General features: G+C 37.6%; 1 protein-coding gene across 1 annotated transcript; it reads right to left on the bottom strand.

Annotated features, from left to right (window-relative positions):
• On the bottom strand, nucleotides 8337–25832 carry LOC109720700 (PRKR-interacting protein 1). Its single transcript, XM_020247972.1, has 2 exons — nucleotides 25539–25832; nucleotides 8337–8758 (listed from the first exon to the last, which is right to left on the bottom strand). The coding sequence occupies exons 1-2, from the start codon at nucleotides 25755–25757 to the stop codon at nucleotides 8456–8458; spliced, it is 522 nt and encodes a 173-aa protein (XP_020103561.1). The 5' UTR covers nucleotides 25758–25832; the 3' UTR covers nucleotides 8337–8455.

Genomic DNA, 26033 nt, shown 5'->3' with positions numbered 1-26033 from the left:
CACCCTATACATCCTCTACTCTCAAAATAGATACAGGGTGTAACTAATGCATAAGGAAGTAACCTCTGCTAAATCACTGGGGCGCTATGCCCTTGCCGCGATCCTCACCAACGGCACTCGAACTCGGACCTGCAACATGGTGGAGTGAGAACTACGAATAGTTCCCAATGGATTCGGCCGCCGACTCCGCCGATCTCCCCACTAGGTCTAAGCAGGCACAGATAGATATGCAGATAGATAGATATGTAAAACTGAAAGCATTAACAGTAATGAGCAACTATGAACTATTGTCATGCCCCAGCCCCGAGGCCGCTACCGATTTGGCACGGTTCGGGCGCGGCGGGCGGACCGCCGAACGGACAGCACCTCCCCTGTCCGCCCAAGGCTCAAACGAGATTGTGTACAACAAGTTTCCAGAAAAACAACTTGATTACATACACAATCATGCAACAACAGCGACGAGAGCACAACCAGTGCTAAATAATCAAAAGCAAGCATCACAAGTAATAAACAAGTGAATAAAAGAGAGATACTAAGCTATTACATCCATTTAACTTTATACATTTGATTAACTTTACATTCTGCCGAATACAACATAAACTTAAAGTTTACATTAAAATAGCCTCACACCTATACATCATCTACTCTCAAGTATATAGGGTGACAACTAATGCAATAGGAAAGCATCTACCAACTAGCACTAGGGCGCTAAGCCCTTGCCGGTTCGCTCTCGTGTGTACCTGTACCCCAAAACCACACGGGGTGAGAACTATATAAATATAGTTCCCAGTGGGTTCGGCCGCCGACTCCGCCGATCTTCCCACTAGGTCCAAGCTGGCACAGATAGATAGATAGAAAGATAGATAGAAATAACTGCTACTATATCTACTATGCTATCAAATGCAAGGAATGCATGGAACATCATCTAGCAATAACCTACTATCATGCTAGCATGCTTTAACAATGTAATGAGTACAAGTACAACATAGTTATGCGATCTACTATGTCAAATCATGGTATGAATGCAATCTACTTATGCAATTCATATTACTACCCAATCAACTAGGCCAACTTGCCTAAGATCTCAAATCCAGGAGGTGAAGAGCTACCCCGCTCTTTTCCCGCCTAACTCATAACTCAAAGGTCCTAGACAAAGAGCTACCCCGCTCCTTGCCCGACTCATATCTCGAAGGTCCGACCCAATCTCGAAAGTCCTAGGCAAAGAGCTACCCCGCTCCTCACCCGACTCACCTCTCGACGGTCCGACTCAATCTCGAATAGGTACAGGGCTGCTCCACTCAAATCTCATAGTAAAGGCCAACCATCACACTACTATATGCTCAATAGTTTACCCAATCACTTGGCTAGCCTAGAGGCTCACTCTCAATCTCACGTCAATGCTATAGGTGCCACACCTACTCTCAGTCACACTGGTGAGGATCCGCTCACTCACCTAATACCGTCTACGGGACCCAATAAGGCTATCCCTCAAGCTAATCTCAATGGGGAGGATCCGCTCACTCGCCCAACTCTCGACATAGGTGCCACAACTCAATCTCAATCTAGTGGATGAGGAACCGCCACTCAAGGTGAGAACTACTCACTTAACCAACTCTCAATCTCCTGGGTGAGGAACCGCTCACACAAGGTGAGAACTACTCACTCAACCAAGACCGTCTGCGGGGCCCAAAAAGGCTAACCCCTCGAGACCCAAAAAGGCTATCCCTATCGTGTGACAACTCCGGAGTGCACTACTTGTGTGCAGCGACCACACCAAGCTTCGAACAGACATAAGAGTATGATCAAATTCCCGTCACTGAGGATACCCTACCATCTAGGGTTAACAACATAACTCTTTAGATTCTCTACCCGAATCACAACTAGGGAAATTCACCCATGCAATATATCATAACTAGGGAAACTCAACTAATCCCTATACTCAATATCATAAGTGTCAACTACACTAGATTCTCATGCAATACCATAACTAGGTTCCAATGCCACTCGTTATTGTTATGATCATTGTTTACATGCCACTCGTTCTCAATACTCTAATTGTACACAATGACTAGGTGTTCATTCAACTAGAGTCTATCTACATTAATCTTGTCATTATAGGGTTTCACAATACTATGTCCCAATCACATGCATACTAGGTACAAGTATTTAAGCAATTCAACTTTACACTACTCTACTAGCATGCAAGAATATATGTATATATATATATATATATATACATTTATCATCTAGCACCCTATAATGCAAAGCTCGATATGCATAATTGATCAACATAGAGATACTTAGACATAGGGAGAAGCCCGATTGCTTCGGGATGACACCCCCCACCTTTTTCCGCGTTCCGATTGCTCGTCGTCACTCGCAATCGGCCTCCCGCGGCGCACGCCGCTCGGCTTGACCCAATCCGCGCGCGACCACTGAACGATCTCCGATCCACGATCCGGTAATTATAGGTCTTCGGTTTCTTTATACGACCCTCAGAATCCAACCCCGTGATTTATGGACGCCGCCTCGGCCCTCCAGGCGGAAACGAATGCCGGAAGGTCCGTTTCTTCAATATCTCCGCGTAGACTCGACGAATGCTCAAACCGAGTGCACGGATGCGTTCGGGGACCTAGCAATTAGGTTTACAGAGGGTTAATAGAGATCAAACCCATCTGTTTCTCAAAATCCCATTTTGAGCCCTAGATTTGCTATTATGCAAAAATCCACCAAATTGATTCATGAATCAAGAACTTTTCATCTAATTAGCATACTAGGATTCATCTAAATCCAATTCTAGAGCAAAAAACCCAAGCTATTTTGAGATGCCATTAAAGGGTTTTGAAGCTTACCTCTCCAAGCTTGCTACTAGCCAAGAAAGGAGAAGAAGAAGAAGAAATCCCTTCTCTTGATCTTGATCTCCACCAAAATCCTCTCCTCCATCACCTTCTAGAGAGAGAAGAAGAGCACTTAGAGAGAGAGAGGGAGAGCTTCTTGGGTTGCAATGTGAGGGAGAGGGAGAGGAAATGAGCCTCCAACACTCTCTGTACACTTTGCACAATTGCACAAAGGTCCCTCAACAATATAAGCCACACACAGCCCAAACTGAGCCATTTTCGGGTGCTGGGATCGGTCTCTAGACTTGAGGGACCGGTCTCCGAATGTCCAGAAAAACAGCATTCCAGACTTAGCCAAATTTTCAGCTTTTTCAGCTTTCGGGATCCGTTTTCGCTCCGTTTTCGCCCGTTTGACCTCCGATTCGTTTCAAATCGAACCGAGACTCTCCAAACATGTTTTCGAGCATGTTTTCATCATCTTTTCATCCACGCTAATGCCGGATTTAGCTCATGGCCCAACATAACCTTTCGGGTTCCGTTTCCACGCTTACGCGCACCGAATCGCCCGAATGCTCCCGAACTTCACCGAACTTCACCGTAACCTTTCAAATGGCTCTCCAACCAAATGTACACCATAACTTCATGATTTTAGAAGTCTGGTACCTTACAACTATGATCTATCAATGCCTCAATCCAGTATGATGCATGCATGGGACTCATAGTAAGAAGGCTGGCTATCATACTACCATGCTCAATAATGAAATCATTCCTTCGATTACCCAATCTCTAGGCGAACGCAAGGTTCGCTCACAGTCCCACGTCTCTAAGTCTCATAGGGGAGGTGGCTAGCTATTCACCTACCCCGAGACCGCCTGCGGACACTACACTGGTCCAAGGGCACTACACTGGCCCCCTCGCGTGCCAAACTCCGGAGTGCACTACCTGTGAGGAGCTACCTCCACAGGTGCAGACAGGCTACGTGAACTCGATCCAATCTCATAAACTAAGGACACCCTAACCAACCAGGGGTGATAGCAACTTAGAATCAAATGTTCTAGTAGTTATTCACATAGTATCTCAACTATACTAGTGTTCTCATGCCACTCGTTCAATGTTTAAGGTTAACTAGATGCCACTCGTTCCCTTGACAAGTTCTTGATACACTGGTTTCCAATATACTAGGTTCTTATTCACATAGTCATATTCATCACATATAGGGCGAACTATCTCATAGTATTCCACTCTTGCATAGTAGGTTTTCATTCATTGTATCCACGACCTAAAATCATCACTAGCTTGCAAGGATATGCACAATCATATTTAACACCCTATAATACTATATCGCAATATGTAAAAGGTCGATAATGATACTCAGACATAAAGAGTAGCCCGACTGCTTCGGGATGGCACTCCCCCACCTCGTGACGATGCCGTGACTCTTCGTATGTGATTCGCCGACTTTTCGACGCTTCGTTGGCCTTCCAGGCAAGAACGGAGCTCTGAGGTCTCCTTAGGCGATAACTCCACACCCGCTCGACAGATCGACGAACCGTCTTCGCCGACGCGTTCAGAGACCTAGCAATTAGGTTTGCTACCCATCAATTTAGATCAAAACCCTAACTTTCCAAAAATCCCAAATCTGTGCCCTAGGTTGGCAACGGCGGCAAAATCCATGGCGCGAGCTTCCATTTCGAGCTCGAGCCCTCACCTTAGCTTCAATAGGTTCTATTCAAACCATTTCTAAACCATAAAACCCTATTGCAAGAAATCCACCATTATAGGGTTAGAAGCTTACCTTCAAAAGCTTAGTCCAAGAAGAAGAAGTAGATGAGGACGGTGATCTCCACCTTTGTCTTCTTCTTCTCCTACTTCTTCCTTCCTCTCCTTTTCTTTCTTCTTCCCCTTCTTTTCTTTCCTAGAGAGAGAGAGGGAAAGAGTGTGAAAGGGAGAGAGAGCAAATGAGAGGGAGAGAGAGGTCCCCAAGCCTTCATATAGGCCATTTTGCAGATAGCCCCCTCAACTTTTCACTTCCTGAAACAGCCCTCCCTGGGCCATTTTCGCAGTGAGGGACCGGTCCCAGGTCGGGGAGACCGGTCCCCGAGAGCTGCACCTTCGGGCGGAGGGGATTTCGAGTTCGGGAACCGGTCCCTACCTGAGAGACCGGTCCCCGGGAGACTGGTCCTTGTCTGAGAGACCGGTTCCCGAGAGCTGGGTTCTCGGGACTTAGCCAAATTTCGGCTAATTCTCGCTGGGCTAACGTTCGGGAACCGGTCCCTGCCTACCAGGGACCGGTCTCATCAGAGACCCCCGCAGCCCAGCCCGATGGGACCGGTCCCTCCCTGCCAGGGACCGGTCCCCGAGAGCATTTCTGCTCCAATGCAGATTTGCACTGGTGCTCTCGCGGACTCTTCCTTAATGCACATTATGCATTCCAAGTATCTTCGGACTTTCCGAAGCCTACACCCTCGACAATTAGTCCATTCCTGACGAAGTATAATCCTCGGATTTCGAGAATTCACTTCCCTTACAATTTAAATCCGAACTTGAATTGGATATCAATATACACACTTACGACATAGTAGAATAGTATCATGAGGTCCCAATATTGGCTCGTCTAATTGCGAAAACGTATTCGTTGCGAATGTGCACTCTTAAGGCTCAATAGAACCGCTGCACGAGGTTGCAATTCTTGTTCGTTTGAATGAGAACATGTATTGGTTATGAATATACACACTTAGGGCACAGTAGAATAGTCTCATAATGTCTCAATATTAGCTCGTCTGATTGCAAAAACGTATTCGTTGCGAATGTATACTCTCAAGGCTCAATAAAACCGCAACACGAGATTTCAATTCTTGTTTAGGGATCCATAGAACCGCCACACGTGGTTTCAATTCTTGTTTGTTTGAATGCAGGGGGTGGCAATCCAGCTCGCTGTTCGCGAGCCAACTCGTGTTCGGCTCGAAATGAGCTCGAGATTCGGCTCCTCGTTTACGTAAACGAGCGAACAACCGAACTGAATTTTTTAGCTCGTTTAATAAACGAGCCGAACACGAGCTAGGGTCAGCTCGCTCGTGTTCGGGCTCAATAACAGCTCGATTATATTTATTTTATATTAATATAATTTATATATTATAACGAGCCGAACACGAGCTGAATTTTGCATCGTTTAATAAACGAGCCGAACACGAGCTAGGGTCAGCTCGCTCGTGTTCGGCTCAATAACAGCTCGATTATATTTATTTTATATTAATATAATTTTATATATTATATATATAATTATATTTGTATTATAAATATATAATACAGATTATTAATTTTAAATTTTTAGCCCAACTTTTTTAAAAAAATCAGCTTATTTATAAAGAGGCCCATTTATATATAGAATTTCTTATTTTCACTCTTGGCCCATAGGCCCATGAAATAGTTCCACTCTTTCTATTCTAAGTCCTAACTCCTAACCCTAATTGCTTTTTCACAATCCTTTTCACACTGCCGTAGGCACGCAGCCGCACACAGCAACACGCCAACACACTTGAGTCTCTCTCTTTCTCTCTCTCTCAGACTCGCACAAGCCGCCTCTCTCTTTCTCTATCTCTCTGTCTCTCACAAGTCACAGACCCTAGTTCCCTTTGCCATTCGCACATCCTCGGTAGCCTCGGTAGCGATTCTTCGCCGTTCGCAAACACCCGGCAGCGATCTTCGGCGGCGACACTTCGACAGCAGCGAAGCAGCGAACTTTGGGCTGCAGCGAACTTCGGTAGAACTAACGAGCCGAACACGAGCCGGCTCGATTAAGTTTCGAGCCGATCACGAGCCAGAGTTTTCGAGCTCGTCATGAGCTCGAGCCGAACACGAGCCGACCTTGAAGACGACGAGCCGAGCTCGAGCTGGCTCCAGCTCGCTCAAGTTCGGCTCGTTTACAGCCCTATTTGAATGGAAACTTGTATTGGTTATGAATATACACATTTAGGGCATAGTAAAATAGTCTCATGATGTCTCAATATTGGCTCGCCTAATATCGAAAACGCATTTGTTATGAAAGTACACTATTAAGGCACAATTGAACCGCCCCACGAGGTTTAAATTTTTGTTAGTTTGAATCGGAACTTGCATTGGTTATGAATATAGACACACTTAGGCGCCCCGTTTGGTTCAGGGGATAATTGGGGATAACGAAAGTTATCCCTACTATTCCGCCAAACGAAGTGATGTTGTACTGGGATATTTTATCCCGATCAAACCTTGCTATTCCCGGTTATTCCGGAATAGCAACAAATTTGTTATTCCACCATTTTGGTGGAACAGTGCTATTCCAATACATAATTTCAAACTTAATTTAAATTATAAATTGAAATTAAAACTAAATTATATACATATAATATGTTATATATTATAATACATTATTTTTATTATAAAATTATTAATTGTACTATATTAATACATATTATTTATTTTTAAATATTATAATAAATTTTATAATAAATTTGTTTAAATATTATAATAATTTCTTTTATTAAATTTATGTTTAAGTTGAATTTTTAAAAAAATATATATATTTATTATAATAAATTATTTTTATTATTGTTTTCCAACCCTATTCTATTTAAAATTTAAAAATTTAAAAATTTAAATTTTTAAAATTTATAATTTGTAATCTTAAAATTAAAGTTTATAATTATAGATTTTATACTTTGATATTTTAAATTTAAATTTTGATATTTTAAATTTAATATTATATATTTTTCAAATTTAAATTTGATCTTAAATTTAAAGTTTGAAATTTAAATTTTAAAATTTTGAATTTAAATTTTGAGTTTTTAAATATTTGAAATTTTAAAGTTAAAATTTTAAATTTAAAAATATAAATTTAAAATTTTAAAAATTCAAATTCAAATATGATAAGAGGATAATATCATTATTTTTTATTTATAAAAACCTACTATCCAAATGCTATTTTTTTTATCCATGGGAATAACTCAATTTTCATCCAAACACAAAATTAATTTAATCCCCACTTATATCTCAATTTATACATATCCCTGAAATAACCACTTTTTGCTTATCCTCAAACCAAACTATACCTAAGAGTATAAGAATAACCACTTTTCAATCTATGCTTGTATGAATGTCAACATGTTTTCGTTGCAAATGAAAAACTATCTTACAAAATAAACACTAAAAAACCAAAAAAAAAACTTTCTTGTACGCCAAAATTCTTTTCCATCGAAAATCATTTTTTATATTTTTTTCGTGAATCCAAACAGCCCCTTAAGACAATAATTGGAGGAAAATCTTCTTACAGCATAAGCCGGAAGAAATTTTGGGAGTTCCAGTATGCAACCGATTTCGCTCTTGCTGCTCCAAATTCTGCCGTACACGCGGACTACTTAACAGTGCTGTAGAGCGGATGCTGTGAATGACATAATTCGCTGCGCATGAGAGAGTGAGAGAGAGAGAGAGAGAGAGAGAAAGGGAGAGATAGAGGGGCAAAAAATATATACGCTTTCACAAAATTGGATAGATTAAAAAGATTCTGATGCATCAACCTTCCCCAACACATAGAATGTTACAATTTACAACTCTAGAGAGTCGCCTACTGCAATAGTAACCCCACACTATTGTTTCAGTTCCTCACCTTCCTCCTTGGAATCACCACTATCGTCTGAAAACCCATCCACGTCAGGTTCTTCGACACCTTCATCCTTGGGTTCTTCTACATCATTATTTGTTTTGGTCTTCTTCTCCTTCTTCTTTTGCTTTTTCTTTTGGCGTTTGAGGCGTTTCTTTGCTGTACGTTCCTCTGCAGCTTTTAGCCTTTCCTCTCTCCTCATATTAAACTCAGCTATTGCTTTCCTCTTCTGATAGTCTGTATCCATCCTGGAAAGTCGATCCTGCTCCCTCCGTCTCATTTGCCGGTACTGATCAATATATGATAGAAAAATAAGAGATGGCACTACAAATCAGCAGATTACAGTTCAGTGTTCTGTAACAGGAAATGGAGGACGGAGAGGTAAAACACTTCCGTGGTACTAGCTCGCAAGCAATAGCTGTACGTATAATATCCTCTCCATATATAGCAAGCAAAGAAACATCATTTTAAAGCATTGAAGTAAGGACTTTCGAAATCAAAGAAAGAAAATACCCAAAAAAAAAAAAAAAAAAAAAAAAGAAAGAAACTTGGTTTTAAACCTACAGTAGTTTGAAATTTTATAGCAAAAAAAATCTGACGTTGTGACAGCCTCAATCTTAAAAGGAAAAGATATTAATCAATCAAGCTAAAAAGTACAATGAAAAACTAACAATTCTAAGCAGTTGGTTCTTCAGAATTGCAAACAATCATCAGATAAAGGAAACAAAAGCATAGAGCTTGAGAAAAACAAACAACCANTGAAGTAAGGACTTTCGAAATCAAAGAAAGAAAAAAATACCCAAAAAAAAAAAAAAAAAAGAAGAAAGATACTTGGTTTTAAACCTACAGTAGTAGGAAAGCATGGTGCAAAAAAAATTTGACGTTGTGACAGCCTCAATCTTAAAAGGAAAAGATATTAATCAATCAAGCTAAAAAGTACAATGAAAAACTAACAATTCTAAGCAGTTGGTTCTTCAGAATTGCAAACAATCATCAGATAAAGGAAACAAAAGCATAGAGCTTGAGAAAAACAAACAACCAAATCTTTCAACGAGAAAAAAAGAAAAAGAAAATCTTTTTAATTGATAGTCTAAAGATCTTATGAAGCTGACCATTTAAGTGGATTATTAATCATGCTAAACTATAAAATGGAAAAGTTTTGAGGGAATTACCTTTCTACAAAGTAAAAAAACTTAAATTTTAAGATACAGTTTATTATTTACAGTTGTCGAGTTACATACTGATATCATTAAAGAAATAAGAAATAGTCATAAATTGAAGCTAATAATAAATGTACTATTTGATTAAATAAATATTATCTGCTATACCATGACAAAGGAGGACTGCAGGGAGTACATTTCATATTGTGAATGTGGAGAAGCCAAGAAATATCACAAGTTATAATTATATATGGCCCGTTTGGTGCCATTTCCTGTGTGTTTTGGAGTGTAATAAGTATGGCCAAATAGAGCATTTAGCAGCAAACACTTTGCGCCAATTCAGCCTTGGAATTAGTCCCACAGAAAATTGTAGCTGCCAACGGCAGCTCGGATTTCAGTGCTTCTCTGACATGGCCCATCGACAAATCATGCTAATCCCACTAAAGTTTAATAGCACCACTAGCACTAAACAAGCTCACAAAGAAATTCTAACATAAAAAATATGGGCGATTTCATTCGTGCCCCTCAATAGTAGAAAAATATCATAAACGCCTCTTCAAAATTGTCAATGTCAATTTTGCCACTATAAAAATCAATAAATTATATAAAAAATGCCCTCCACCACATTGACTAAGAGTTTGGACAATTTGCTCGGCTGCGTTTATGAATTTTTTTTTTGTCTACTTAACTCTTTTTTTTTTTAATTTGGATGTCATGTTGACCTTAATTAACAAATAATTAAAACTAAAGATATATTATACTTTTTATGAATCTATTATCTACCTTGTCTAAATTAGGATGATTTTTTTTGTTTACTATTTGTGTAGTTTAGAGTGTTCCAATTAAATAGTTTCAATTTATTATACATTTAACTGTATTTATAATGTTTTGAAGTAAAAGTTCTTTTAGTTAATTAAAAGGGCATAATAATGGATGTTGGGCAAAATGGAAATAATGTATTTATGATAGTTTCTCTAAGGCGATGTTTAGTTGTTCATATGTGAAGGGGCAAAAGTAGCATTTTCAGAAAGCGAGATCCCTTTGATAGTTTGTGATACTGCCGGGATTTGGAATACTCTAGATATAATAGGGCTAAACCTCTTAACCTCACTATAACATTTTGGGTGATGGCTAAACTAAGAGGTTAAGAGGGTTGAGCAAGACTAGGACGAGCAGTTCTGGATGGATGACGCCCAGGAAAGCACGACGTCACAATTAGTATAAAAGACAATCACCAACCGTAAGCATAAGATAAATCTCAGTTGAACCAATGTCATACAACAGGCAAGAACACGGCTTCCCGGCTGATGCCCGTTGTGGGTGGAGCATAGCTTCCCACAAGGTCGACTAAGTCTAGTGAGACGAGTTTCACATCATCTAGTACTTGTAGGTGTGCTTAAGTCTAACGAGAACATCAAGGCTTAAAAGGGAGAGGGAATGTGACACCCCAGGATTTGGAATAGTTCTATATATAAGGTATAATAAGGTTAAATCTCTTAACCTGACTATAGCATTTTAGGTGGTGGCTAGGCGCAAGAGGTTAAGAGGGTTCAGTGAACTCAGGGCTCTAGAGTAGTTCTAGAATAGACGCCCCCTAGAAAGCAGAATGTCAATGTCATAGTTTGGTTTCTCAAAATATGTAACTCTCTTTTTGACGGTGGATAGTGTGAAGTGAATTATAATTAAATCTCATTTCTTAGCTTCGGTTCAAAAAAATACAGTCATCAAAAGTGGTCAATCTATGTGAAAAGATAGAATTTCATGAAAAATAAATAGATTTTGTTCTTAATAGTTAGTTTTCAATCTCTACTTGAGTTATTTGAATTTGAATAGTAAATCCAATTTGCATGCAATATTTTTGGGTTCAAATTTAAATTCAAATTTTGATTTTTTTTTAGTTTAAATATACTTCGAATTTAAGTTAGCTTTTAAAATACAATTTGAATTACGATTTCAACTTAACCTTTAAAATAATAGCATTGAAAGTCCAATTGCAAGTTTTCAATTTGATTTGTAAATTCAACTTTAAATTCATGTTTAAATTCAAATTTAAAAAATAAAGAAATTAACATTTTAATTAAATTTTTATTTCAAATTGTTTGTCGTTCAAATTTGAATAAAGTTTTAACTTTCAATTTTAATCAAGTTTTAACTTTCAAATTTGAATTTAATTTGCAAATTTAATTTAGTTATGATTTTCAACCTCAACTTTCAACTAACATAGTGAGTTCAATTATACATTATGTATTTAAATTAACTTCAAATTTCAAACTTTACATTGAAAATATGAATTCAAATTTGAATTTCTACTTTTAAGATCAATATACGCTACAAGAGCAAACAAAACTCCTATTTATAGCCTTTTAGGCTTACAAAAAGAAAAAAATAAAATACTTAAAAAAACCTACCTAACCTCCTTATCATTATCCAAGTTGGTTCTATTCTTATCCAAATTGGTCTTATCCTTATCCAAATAGGTTAAACAATTTGATCCTTCTTCCGATCCGTTGAAACCACCTTGATGCTCATCCCAACCAAAGTAGTTGGAATCGTCTCTATCCTATCCTCAACTGTTGGAACTAGTGCCGCCTTATCTGGAATTTCAATCGTCTCGGATCACAAGCTACTTGCCTACTAGACAAAACTCCAATTTTGTCCAAAAGCTTTAAAGAACCCAGTGAACTCTTAAACTTAGATCGATAATCCAAACTATTAGAATAGAAGATCAATAACAGCTTGGGAGATTAAACCGACCCATAACCGATCAAACATAAACATAACCGAGATTTAGAACCAGAGCCATAAGCCTAAACCCAAAGGTAAAAATTTTAAACCTAAATGTAAAGGCTTCAAAGGTAAGAACCGGAGCCGAAACTAGAACCATACCTAGAAGCCCAATACCAACCAAACTAGTGGAAAAAAGAAGGATTGTTTCTGTTACGTACGTAGCCGGGACAACCATTTTATGCTTTTATCGAAACAAAGAGAAGGTTGTCTACAAAAAGGGCCAAAATAATTAAAACAACTATTCTAAACCCTAGGTAAACATAATTGAGGGTGAACCTTCCAACTCAAACTTTAGATCAATCTCCTTTATATCCAATGTTAACCTTACATATCATGATTTAAATTGGTGGTTTGACTTAGAAGCCAATGTTCATATCTATATTAATAGGTCCCTATTATCCTTCTACCAGGACACAAGTGGAAAATGCGTGACCGTTGGAGATGGAAAAGCTGTCAAAGTGCTAGGGATCGAAACGGTCAAGGTTAACTTCTAAAAAGACTCTAATCCTTCACAATGTGCAGCATGCACCCAAGATCCGACGGAATCTAATTAGTGGATTTCTATTAGTACAGTTAGGATATAAATTGTATTAGAGTCCAATAAAGTTGTAATGTCTACGAGGAAAATGTTTATTGGGAAAGGTTTTATATCTGAGGAATTGTTCAACCTGAATGTACTTCCTTTTGTTGACAATAAAAATTATTTTTCTTCTTCTACTTCTACCATTATTTTAAATACTGAATCTTGTGATCTATGGCATGGCAGATTAGGGCATGTGAACCTAAGATCTATTTTGAAATTAACCAATCTTAACCCAAACTCAAGATTAATCTCAAGTCCAAATGAGAGATTTATACCCAAGCTAAACAACCTAGGAAACTTTTTAAATCTGTTCCTAATAGGGATATCCAAATTCATGAATTGATCCATAGTGATGCCTGTGATTCTCATAAGGGGTCCTACCCGTGGAGAAAGTTGTTACTCTATGACCTTAATAGACGACTACCATAGTATTGTTACACCTATCTCTTAAAGACCAAGGATGAAAATCTCAGCAAGTTTAAAGCCTTTAAAGCAGAGGCTGAAAACCAATTAGATATTATAGATTTTAGTGTTGGTATATTTCGTGTTGAGTCGTGACGTGTTGTTACGTGTTGTAATGGACTGAATCGGAGTCTTGAAGAGTTCGAGGCACAAAAAGTTTATATTAAAAACTTGAATATTTGAACTATGAATTCACAATGCTCGATAAGTTTTTACAATGTTAGCGGTGATTTATAGATATATTTAAATCATTGGAAGTCATTAAAATTAAGAAAAATCATAAATATCATTATATGCTGAAATTTTCTATTGTCACAGTTAGGATCCTCCCAGGATCCTGCAGGGAGGATCCAGATCCTGTGCAAAGATCCAGATCCTTAAGCTGATTTTATGCTATCTTACAAAGAGGATCCGGACCCTGAACAGAGGATCCTAATCCTGAACCCGTTATTGAGTCCTTTGAAATCAATTTTTCAATCCTAATCTGATTATTATTGCTTCCAACCCAATAATAATATATTATAGAAGTCTCTCTAAAATGTGGTTCAGTATAGATTATCTTTTAGAAACTCTAAAAACTTGTTGATTGCTTCTTCTCTCATCTTCTACAACAAGTTTCTCTCAAATTGATTCTTGATGCCCTAAATCTTGATGTTTTTTTAGAATCAATTTGAACAATGCTTAAAGATTATTTCCACATATCTTTGATATTTTTCTAAGCAATAAATTATCACCAACACCTGATTCTTCTTTTTCCTGATGAAATGTGCTCATGGATTCAAGTGGGTGTCGTAGATTCGACGTGTTGAAGGCGAGGCAGGACAAATTAGGAAAAACCTAATCTATCTTGCAATTGATGAACCCAAAATCAATTTGAAGTCAAATTTAAAATTTTCTACAAATTTTAGATTAAATTTCTTTTTAATTTTTAAATATTTTAATGAATTTTAAATTAATTTCTGTAATTAAAAAAGGAAAATAAAAAAAACAATACGGCTCTAGTAAGAAGGTTTCGACAACATTTTTTTTCATTTGTAATTTTTTATAAAAAATAAAATTAAGGGAAAATAAAAAAATAGCCAATAATAAGGAAAAGCAAATTTAGAAGAAGGATAAGGGAGAAATAAATGAAAAGAGAAAAAATGAGGAAAGAACAGATAGAACCTTGTAGGAAAAAGATTTTGGTCGGCGCATATGACGTCAATTCGAGGTATTGAAAATTGATATCTATATGTCGAATTGATCTACGCTTCGCTTAGAGATTCTTCTCTGATTTTGATCAATACTCTAAGCAAAGAATCACCATAGTCATGATGTTCTTCATGAACGGCATCATGGATTCAGCGTGATCGAAGGCGATTCGAGGATTTGGATCGTGAGCTCGTGGATTCGAGTGGCGTTCGTAGATTCGAACGTGTGAGTGGCGTTTGTGGATTCGAGCGTGAGAGCGTGGACAACCCGGAGGATTGCGCGAGATTCATAGGAGGTTAAGAGAGATCGAGTCCGTGAAGTCGGAGGATTGCGCGAGATTCATAGGAGGTTAAGAGATCGAGTCCGTGAAGTCGGTAATCACCTTGTAATCTTTACTCTTAGTGAATTGTTTTTTCGTGTGTTGGTCTTGTGGATTTTTTACTTCAAGTTGGAGTTTTACCACGTAAATCTCGGTGTAATTTTTATTTTCCGCATTTAATTTTTTATCGCATTGAGATTTGTGATTTTTGGCCTTTACACCTATTCACACCCTCTCTAGGTGTTTGATAGTATCTAGATAGATCCTAGGGCTCCTCATAACTTACAATTGGTATCAGAGCAGGATCTAGTTCTTCATCTATCATTATGGCCGAGGGCGGTGACATTAATTGACCACCACTCTTCGATGGCACAAATTATGCGTATTGAAAAGTTCGCATGAGAGCTTTTCTAGTTGCAATCGACGAGCGTGTGTGGCAATCAATCGAATTCGAATAGAAGCATCCTTACCGAAGTCGTCGATAATGCTACAGTTCCTAAACCTTATAATAAATGGACGAAAGACGAAAACGAGTCATCTTCGTTCAATGGTAAGGGAATAAATGCTTTGTTTAATGCTTTATCGCAAACTGAATTTACTTGTGTCTCGACATGTGAAATCGTCAAGGAGATTTGGGATACTCTTCAAGTTACACATGAGGGTACAAGTTTAGTAAAAATTCAAAAGCTCCAGATGTTGACAAGTCAATTTGATTTTATTCGGATGGAAGAGCATGAATCTTATAGTAGACTTCAAGATATAATTAATACATATGCTAACTTGGGAGAAAAGATCCCGGAGTCGAAAATTGTTAGAAAAATCCTTCGTACTCTTCCAGAGCACTTTAGGGCAAAGGCTGCCGCGATTGAAACCGTTAAGCATCCGGATGAGATGAAAATCGAAGAGTTAGTAGATGCTTTGCAAACTTATGAGATGACTTTTCCTATTAATCAATCTTCTTTCAAGTCTTTCTCTAAAAGTACAGGGGTTGCATTGAAATCAACTAAAGGAGGAAGACGTGGACTCGGATTCCGATGGCGACATATCAATTGCGGACTTTGAACACCAATTGGCGCTCCTAATGAAGAAGTTTTGTCGAAATTTCCAAAGGAACAAATCGAACAAGGCTTCATCTTCAAACCAAAAATCTTTTTCTAAACAATCTTCAAGTTCAAAATCTAAGGATAAGAAACTTGCAAAACGTTCTAAAGAAAAAGATGATTTTGAAGAAGAAATCCAATATTACAAATGTAATGGCTACGACCATATTTCAACGGATTGTCTTTCGAAGAAAACCTATAAACAGAAGGCTTTGCAAGCAAAAACTTGGGATAATTCTACTTCGAGTGAATCAACTTCAAGTGACGAAGAAAAGAATGAAAACGTTGCTTTATTTACTAACACTTCTTTGCCTTCGTCTAATGTTGTTTGTTTATCCTCTATTGCTTCTAATTCTAGTGTTTCTCCTTCCTTGCATGGGACTTCGAGCGATGATGGCGAAAGTGAAGAGGAGTCTAACGACGAGAACTTAGCAGAAGCATATAATCAACTTCTTATAGAATCAAAGAAGATTGCCAAGCATAATAATAAGTTGAGGAGACGCTTATTGGACCTTGAAGAGGGGAACAACAATTTGAAGACCACGTATAAAGCTCTCGAGGAGGAAAGGGAATCAAATTTGAAGAACAATTCAATCCTCCAAAAGAGGCTAGACGAATCGGAATCAATGATCAAATCTTACCAAGATAATGTTGGATTTTTGAAGCATCAATTCAAGGAAACGCATGCATCCAACGAAGTTTTAACCAATCAAGTTCGTCAACTTAAGTCCGATATTCAAAAATTTTCTTCCGGATCGAAGAAATTGGATCACATGCTCGGATTGGGTCAAACGAACAAGCTTGGTCTCGGATACGAAAGGACGTATGTTGAGAAGGATCAAAAGTCAACTTCTAATGTCTCAACAACTTTAAAGGAGAAAATGTGCCATAAATGTGGGCATTAAAGGACATATAAAGAAGAATTGCCCAAAGAAGGATAAGAAGACCCAACCGGCAATTTCTAAACATAAAGTGGCACCTTCTAATACTCGACTTCCCCCACGGATTCAAAAGCAAATCAATTGAGTCGAGTACCTCAAGGGAACCGAAAATTAAAGCCAGAACGTCAAGCTCTACCAAAGCCACATACAACAAAAGGACCGACGGTGGATCAAAAATCGAAACAAACCGTGCATAACGTCGACAAGCCAAGACAATCAACAATCCGACAAGTTTGAATTCGAAAAAGTGATATCTTTCCTTGTTCTTCGTCTTAGTTTGTTTTTATTTATGTAATGCTTTGATTGGTGCTTATTGTATATTTTTATTCATTGCATTATATGTTTAGACGATTTTTTATGCTTGAAATTGTTTTTGAAATTTATTTTTAAAATAGTTTTGAGAAAGATGATTGAGAATTAAAATTTGAAAAATTTTTGAGAGAGGTGATGTTTTTAAAATCATTAATTTGGGGAGATTAAATTTTTAAAGTGCCTTAACCAAATTCATATTCATCTTGAGTTGAATTCATATTAATTATCGGCTTTACTCCACTTTCATTATTTTGACGATAATTTATTATATGATTTCTTAGTATATATATATTCATCAAAATTTTGAAATCAAATTTGATCACTTGGCGATTAATCTATCTTGGTTATGTGTGGTGAAAATGATGAATGATTATTCGCTAATAGACTAAAATTTGTTAAATTTTCTTTCAAATGTGAGATTGTCTAATTGAGGGGGAGTTTGAATTATTAAAAAAAATGATGAAAAAATAAAAAAAAAACCTCCTATATTTAAAAAGATGTGGAAATAGTTACATCCAAAAGGAGTGTGAAAACTACCACCATATGTAGGAAAGAGCTACCACTCCGATCGTCCGTTAAGTGTGTGAAGTTACCACATGAAAATTAATTGAATAGCCAAAAAGGTTGAAAAAAAAATGAATATTTTAGATTTTTTTCGGAGTTACAAGGTGATAGGATGAAAAGATGCTCAAAGAGCCGCCCCCGGTGTTTTATTAGTTAAATCTCTATTTTGAGCGTTTTGCGACAAATTGATGTCAATTTTGCCGAATTTTTATAAGTCACTTTTCATGAACCGTTACATTTTGATGTTTTTTAACCATTAGATTATTTTTGATAATTTAATTTTGATATTTAGATGAATTAAGAAATCATTTAATATTTTATATTCATCTTGATGTTTTTGGAGTACAATGTTTTAATTATTATGAAATTTACTTAAATTTGAATTATTTTTATATTAAAAAGGGGCAAAATTTTGAATTTCTGGCTGCCGGTACCGGTACTAAATCCCACGTACCAGTACGCGCACTATGCGACAAATTTATTTAACCGGTTCAAGCTTTTGTTTCTCTCCCAAAACAGAATCAAATGGCTCTCTCTCTAAAAATCCCTAGCATCCTTCTCCTCCAAATCCACGAGGTTTTTGCAAAGATTTGTAAGTATTTTGCTCAAATCTGTTCTCCTCTCGTTTTTGATGTTTTTCGAACAAACTCCGAGTCGAAGATCGAACTCTGTTTTGGATCGTTTTTCTTGCATTGTTTTGCTATGATTCACCTAATATACATGCATGCTTGCCTCTAGAACGCTTAGATCATAAAATAACACGTTATAATTTGCGGATCTATGATTTCTAGCATGTACTAGTGGGTGAGTGTGCGGCTAGATTCATTGTATCCTTAGGCCTATAAATAGTGGGGTTTGGCTAAGGCCAAAACACACAAGAGAGTGTGTATGAGTGCTATAATCTCTTTTTCTAAGTAGTGGAGTACTTAGTTTTTTTTTTTTAGTGAACCTCTGCCTCTCTCTCTTTGTCATTCCTTTTTACATACTTAGTCGTAGGTCGCGAAAGTCCAGGCTAGCAACAAGGAGTTAGGCTTGCCCATCTTCGAGCAGGAAGTCGGGGCGCCGCACGGGCTTTGCGAACAAAAACGCTAAGGCCGTGACATGCTGCTGCTAACTGCTAACTGCTGAGCAGCAGCAGCTTGCTGACTGCACAGCAACAGCTTGCAGCAAGCTGCTATTGTAGGAGCAGTGCAGAAGGAGGGAGAGAGAGAATGAAACGGAGAGAAATTTGGCGCAAACCGTGTCTCTAACTTTGACATTGGTTCTTGTAGGTTGGAGAGGGGAGTAGAGAAGTTCACGAAACATGATATGGTAATTGAATTAGAGTAATTGGCGTTCAATTGAGCCGAATCAGAGTAAATAAAAAAAGGGGCTTGAAGCTGACTTTTATTGACTTCGTCATTTGTTTCTTACAATGGTACTCGGAGTGAACTTGATGTAATTGAAGTTAAATAGAATTTTCATCTTTCATTGGATTTTAGGATTTCACAGTTATGATTCTTCTGTGACGTATTTGGAGGATGTCACCGAAACTCTTATCATTTCCTGTGGATTTGGAATCTCCTCACTCGAATCATCGAGGTAATTTAGTTTCGTTCCTTCTACACCCTTTATTGATCAAATTGTCGAATTGATGAAATTAAGTATTTCTTGCTTTGCTATTACCCTCATTGAAGTTTCCTTAGTGGGTTCCTACATGGAGTGAGCCGGGAAGGGGTGCCTTGGAGGTTGATTCTTGTCGTCATTGTTTAGCGATCCGAAGCGGATTCCGAGTCGTCGAAAATGACGAATTTCCTTCTATGTCTATTGCATGCACGTGCATCTATATATGATCATATAGTTTGATAAAAGGCTATGTTAGCATGGACTTGAGTGGATGACAACTTCCTAGCAAGAGTATATGCGAGCAATGATTTATGCATGAATACTAAGTCGAGTAGGCATGACATATGTGTATATATGTGGTTATATATGTTGATAGAAATGATATTAACATGAAATTGAATCAAGGTATGGGCTTCAGCTTTACTTATAGATACTAATTTAGGCCATACTGTGTGAATTACAAGTCTAATAGTCGTGATATAGTGACTTGTTATAAATATCGCATATTGGATATTTTAGCTTAGATCATGGGAGGCCAATTGACAAGTTATGCATATTGGTAAGTTTTATCTATTACCCATTTTTATTGTACATGCCATGAATTATGTGATAGAGGCTGTGGGTAGCGCGGCGGTAGTGTGCAGATGTTCGAACATTGGGAGGGAATATGAATATTCTATTGTGAAATTTGATTTAGAGATTATGATTATGCTGGGGACATTGGATTGGGTACTTGTGATATTTTTTATCATCATATAAACCACAGCCTGCAGGGCCATATTGAGATTGACAATGATACGTGTTATGATATTCAATAGGGGTCGCTCCCCTCGAGTGCCACTCTAGATGCTGGCCAGTGTTAGCAGAGACAATAGCATAGGTGTTGCCGTCACACCTGCGGGAGTATGCCTACGCACTAGGCAGGCGTAGGCTTGACCGGATGTATGAGTCGATCATTGTCAATTGGATACTATTAAAACTTTGTTTATTAGTAGTATTGATGCATGCAATATCTTCTTTCCTTTCTTCTCACTATATGTACAGGGGGGCATGATAGTTCAATAGGTACATATACATGCTCACATTATATTCAGTTATTCACTGATCAGTAGGTACATATATCTGTTTTGATTATAGTCAATTATTCATTTACTGTTCCTTCAGTCATTCATTTACATCATACTTTACTATTCGTTCACTATTTTGGCCTCTAGTACACCTAGTGAGAAGGTCATGGTTATCATCGACCGTACCCACTGGGAACTATTGTTTAGTTGTTCTCACACCCTCTTGTGGTTTCCTTTTCAGGATAATCTATACCAACAGTGGATTGAGGTAAGGGGGATTGCGCCGTAGATAGCATCTCCTGTCCGTGTACATTCATTGTAGAGAACCTCTAGCTAGATGTTTCAATCATGCTATACAAACAAGATTGGCGAGGGCCAGGGTCTTTTATTTGTACAATTATCATTCTAATTAGCCAAGACCACTTTATATTGTTTAGTGATGTGTAGTATTCTCTACGGTGCTCTGATACATGTAGTTCGTTTAGTTAGTGACTTTATTCTTGTTCTTGTGATTTGGAAAACTTTTAATTGGGATCTCTCAGCTTACCTTGCTACTATCCTGTTGTGTTGACGCTTCGTTCAGATAGAGAAAACTCTGTCCGCTCAGTGGATCTGTTAACGTCTCTGTGGGTTTCTGCTGTGGACTCGAGCGTGACAACAGAGGTGTACATGCACCTTATGCACGAGTGCATGTGAAAGAGAAAAGAGAGGTCTTTTTAACTTATAATGAGAGAAAAGTGAGAGAAAGGGCTTTGGTTAAAGTTACTCTATGTACAAGATAAATTAGGTGTAATTCTTCTTTGGTTAGTGAATCATATTTCACCTGTGTACTTTTTGTGTTTGTTTTCTCTCTTTTATGGTTGTTCTAGTTTTTGCTGAAGTGACAGGTTTAAGGTAAAAGCCTGTTTTGACGGTTTCAGCGGAATCCCAACAACCGGTACCGGAGCGAGTTGTGGATTTTGAAAATCTGATATCAGGGCAAGTACTAGATTCCCAACAGATCCTTGTGTTCTATTTGTGAAGAACACTTGTAATCCTGTGAATTAGGAGAGATATGCCCTAGATCATTGGTTCTTTGAAGTTCTTAACCAATAGATTAAACCTGACATTGTCTATGCCATATCGAGATTGAGTAGATATACTAGTAACCATAACATGGCTCATTGGATTGCTCTAGAGAGAGTATTTCGTTAGCTTAAAGGTACTCTCTCATATTCTCTCAGATTTGTTGGCTATCCTGCTGTAATTGAGAGATACAACGATGCCAATTGGATTTCTGATCCTTTGAATATCAAATCTACTTCTGATTATGTTTTTTTTTTGGTGGTAGTGCAGTGTCTTGGCAATCTACCAAACAGACCATCATAGCCAGAAGCACCATAGAGGCCTAGTTAGTTGCTCTTGAGTCTTGACTCTACTTGTCTTAAAGCCGAGTGGCTCAAGAAACTTTTGTCATCGATTACATTAATTCATTTCCTATTCCACCCATTTATGTTCGGTGCGACTCTCGAACTACAATGGATTTTTATTAAAAAGAAAAGTTGAATTCTAAGGTCAGCAAACATATTAAGTTAAGATAAAAGTTTGTTAGATGGTTATTTTCTTATTATGTCATTTCTTTGAGTTTTATCAGATCTGAACAGAATCTTGCAGATACCTTGACAAAAGACCTAAATAGGACTAAGATCCTGGAGTCATCGAAAGGGATGGGACTTTGGCCATAAAGGGCCTTCCTGTAGTGGGAAACAAACCTTTGTGATAGGAGATCCCTTGAAGAAGGTTCCATGTAGTAAAAATAAACTGTCAGTTGGCCAAAGAACATTTTCTACAGTTTTTATAAAGGAGCTTTAGCTCCAATCCCATCCTTATGATAAGTAGTGTTTTGTGTAGTAATTGAGGTTGAGCTTAAAGCTATAAATGGGATTCAAAGCGGTAATTTCAAAGAGATATGACTCTACACACATCCATGGAGGAGACAACCTATATGAGAGTACCCGTACATTGTCGCGGCTATGTGATGTGGGCTGTCTATAGAAACTCTTATGAAAAATCAAGATACTATGCATGTGCCATTAATGCACAGACTCGCGACGAAAAATTATGTACTCTATATGTGGTAGTTGAAGTTAGGCCAAAGGATTGTAATTCAAGGTTCACCCTGATTCCTTCTGACGAAAACTGATTACACTTGTAATTACAAATACAGTATAGTTGGAGATGCATGCAGTTGAAAATGGAGTAGTTACAACTACATACATCCTGTTTGGTTGGATGTAGTAGAAAGCGCTGCAACTATAAATAATTTATTTGGTTGCATGTAGTTGAGAAATAATTATTAAAATTTTATTATTTATATATGATGGTGATATTACCTCCAATGTAAAAAAAGAAAAATAATTAAGGAGGTAAGCATAACTTTTTTTGAAGTTACTATCGCCAACTGCAACAATTGGAACTGCGACCAATTTTGGCGCAGTTCGAACTACTGCAGTTTGGCCTCCTCCTGTACATCAAACCAAACATCAAATTTGCATTTGCATGCAGTTACAACTATAATGCAGTTGCAGCTATATGCAACCAAACTGCCCCTAAGTGGGGTTAATCTTTTAAAAGCACCTCGCCCATTGCATAGTATAAACACCCAATAATTTTTTTACTTTTTATTTTTTTATTTTAATTCCTATCTTGAAAATTTTGAGTTTTGGGTTGGAATTGTTGTAGAAAAACTCAAAATTAAGTTATTTATTTATTCTTATTTAATATTTATTATTATTTGTTAGTTATTATTATTGTTTATTTATTTTTTATTTCCTTTCTCGGGGCGAAAGAAAACCCAACGAGAATTTTTTTTGTTCCGTTTCTTGTGCTTAACAAGAGAGAACATGGGTCGAACGTTTTTTCAACATTGACTCCCTCATCCCCCTATATATTTCCTTTCCTATCCTTATAGAGGTGTATGACAGACGTTAAAAGGAAAAAAATAGAAAGGACATAGATTTTCCTCTTTTCTCAATTCTTCACTCCTTTATATATTCTCTTATTTATTAGGTGTTGAAAGAACCTCCATCGCAATCGTGCTCACAGGAGGAGAAATTCTAATCGTACCTTAGGGTGGTGTTCTCGATTAATCCCGCGCGAAGGGAATACGCCTTAAGCCAGTGCTACGCACGCTTCCAAATCAATCAAAGTATTTTGGATTTTTAGTTCTTATCTGTTAGTTTGACTTTATTTTTTATCATTAAATTAGTTGGATAATTTAATCACGATCGAATTTTAGTTCAATTATTTTCCTAACAATTACTTGATAATTTCTAGGAAATGCGATCTTTATATTACTAAGATAATTACAGAGGAAATGGGTTCTTTATACTGCTGAGGTAGTTACTTGGTAATTTTAACAAAACGAGGATTTTAGCCGTGCCATCGGCATAAGGGTCATAGTGTGCCGATATCTTTTGGCACAATATGGCACGATAGGCACGGCCCATGCGAATAGGCACTTAAATCCTTGCTTAGAAATATATTATCCAGTATATGTAGGATACGCAAGTATAGGATCAAGCTTATTGCCTTTATGATTAATTTATGCCATGAAAAGCAACATCCAGAATTACAAATTATTAGCTTGCTCTTTGCTCATTCAAGAACAATTTGGATATCTGAAAAGTTTAGTGATAACTTTTGCGCTAAGATTTTCTGTCATTGCAGTGTAAGATATGACTTAGCTGTTGTACACATCTAATCATACTCCTCAACTATGAATTATTGCACTGCCCTTGAGTGAACAAAAGAGATGAGCCAAACAAGATGTTCATCCAAGTAGGCCCATGGTCTAGTCGGGGCAGACTATATAGCTTTATGAGTCCATAACTTCTCTCGCTCTGCTACAAGTTAGAACAACCTTATAAAGGAGCGGTATCATGTTTGTAGTAATTTGTTAAAAGATATCCATTTCTTGGAGCATTCTCATCTTTGAAGTGCACTTTAGCTGATATTGTTAAACAAAGGCTCAAAATATGGTAAAAGAACATATATAAGTACGTGAAAATTAACCTCATATATATGTTAAATAGTAAAGGCATTTCCCTTACAGTTCAACTTCATGGCACAATAGGTATTATATGCTTATTTCTAAGACATTATGTTCTATAATTCAGACTTTACATCCAAATACACTTACTGCACTAGTTTAGCATTCTTGTCCTTTGTAAAATTTTTATAAATGAAAATTGTATATCATTAAATGCTCTAGTGGAAGGACTTTTCTATTTTTGTCACCGTTTGGCTAGCTTGCAATACAATCAGGCCAGATGCCAAAAGATATTTTTAAAAAAAAAACAAACAAAAATAGAAAAAAGGTATTAGTACTTTTTTTTTAACTTTCTTTTGGTGGCCAAACAAACTCCACATATGTATAGACTACAATCACTCCACCATCTGCCCTTATTGCATAGAATTTGTGTCTAAGAAAACAAAAGAACAGCAATAATACCAAACGAGGCCTTCATTGGTAGCTTCTACCTGGAAAATTTTGTTGTAGATTCGAGAGGCTTAAGGGTGCTATTGAGAGGCTTAAGGTATTCCTTTTTTTCATGCTAATGACTTCATCCAAGAATTTCATCCCCTTTCCCGGTTCCTTTTCTTGCCCCACACCCACACCCCAAAATCAAATTAAAATAGTGAGAGGTAGAAAAAAAAAAAAAAAAAAAAAAAAAAAAAAAAAGGAAAACTTTCTCTTCATCTCATCTCTTCTTTTCTCCCTTAATTTTTCCGTCCAAACATTGTAATCTAAGAGATCCCAACAGACCGCAAGAAGCTGTTCTACTCTTTCTCTACAAAGCATCTTCTATCAGAAACTTTACTTCAACGAAAGAAATTTTACTTCAACGAAAGATTCAGCAGTTAAGCAAGCAAAAAACAGGCCTTCATCAGAGAGAGAGAAGGAGAGGGAGAAGGGGGGGATTCAGCAGGGAGGAACCTGATGGAAGTCTCCGGATCCGGAGCCAGCGGAGCTGCCGGAGGTGTTGCTGACTCGGACGGGGACGTTGTCCATGATCCTGCGCAGCTTCACCTCCAAGTCCTCCTCCTCCTCCCGCAGCACCACCCCGCTCCTCCCCCCGCCGTCCGCCGCCACCGCCACCTCCCTTCCGCCGTTCCCTGCCAGATCGCGACCCCCATCCCTCGCCGACCCCGACATCACGCCTCCCAAACCCTCGATTGCTCCCGCACCTAAAACCTGGGTTACTTCGGACTGTGTTGTTTGGTGGGGCAATCCTCACATAATGGTCGCGAACACCCAAAATTTTATTAAGTTGCATTCGGGTACAAGTAATAACTATTTATTTCAAAAATAAATAGTAAATTTAGATATAAGAAATAATTAAATTAATTTTGTATTTAGAAAAAAATTGAATTGTTTCTGACAACAAGATAAGAGTCGTGCTACCCATACACCCCATATTGAGTTGTAGAT

This window comes from Ananas comosus, linkage group 14 (genome assembly GCF_001540865.1).
Source record: "Ananas comosus cultivar F153 linkage group 14, ASM154086v1, whole genome shotgun sequence".
Taxonomy (NCBI): domain Eukaryota; kingdom Viridiplantae; phylum Streptophyta; class Magnoliopsida; order Poales; family Bromeliaceae; genus Ananas; species Ananas comosus.
This window is presented reverse-complemented; position numbering and strand designations above follow the sequence as displayed.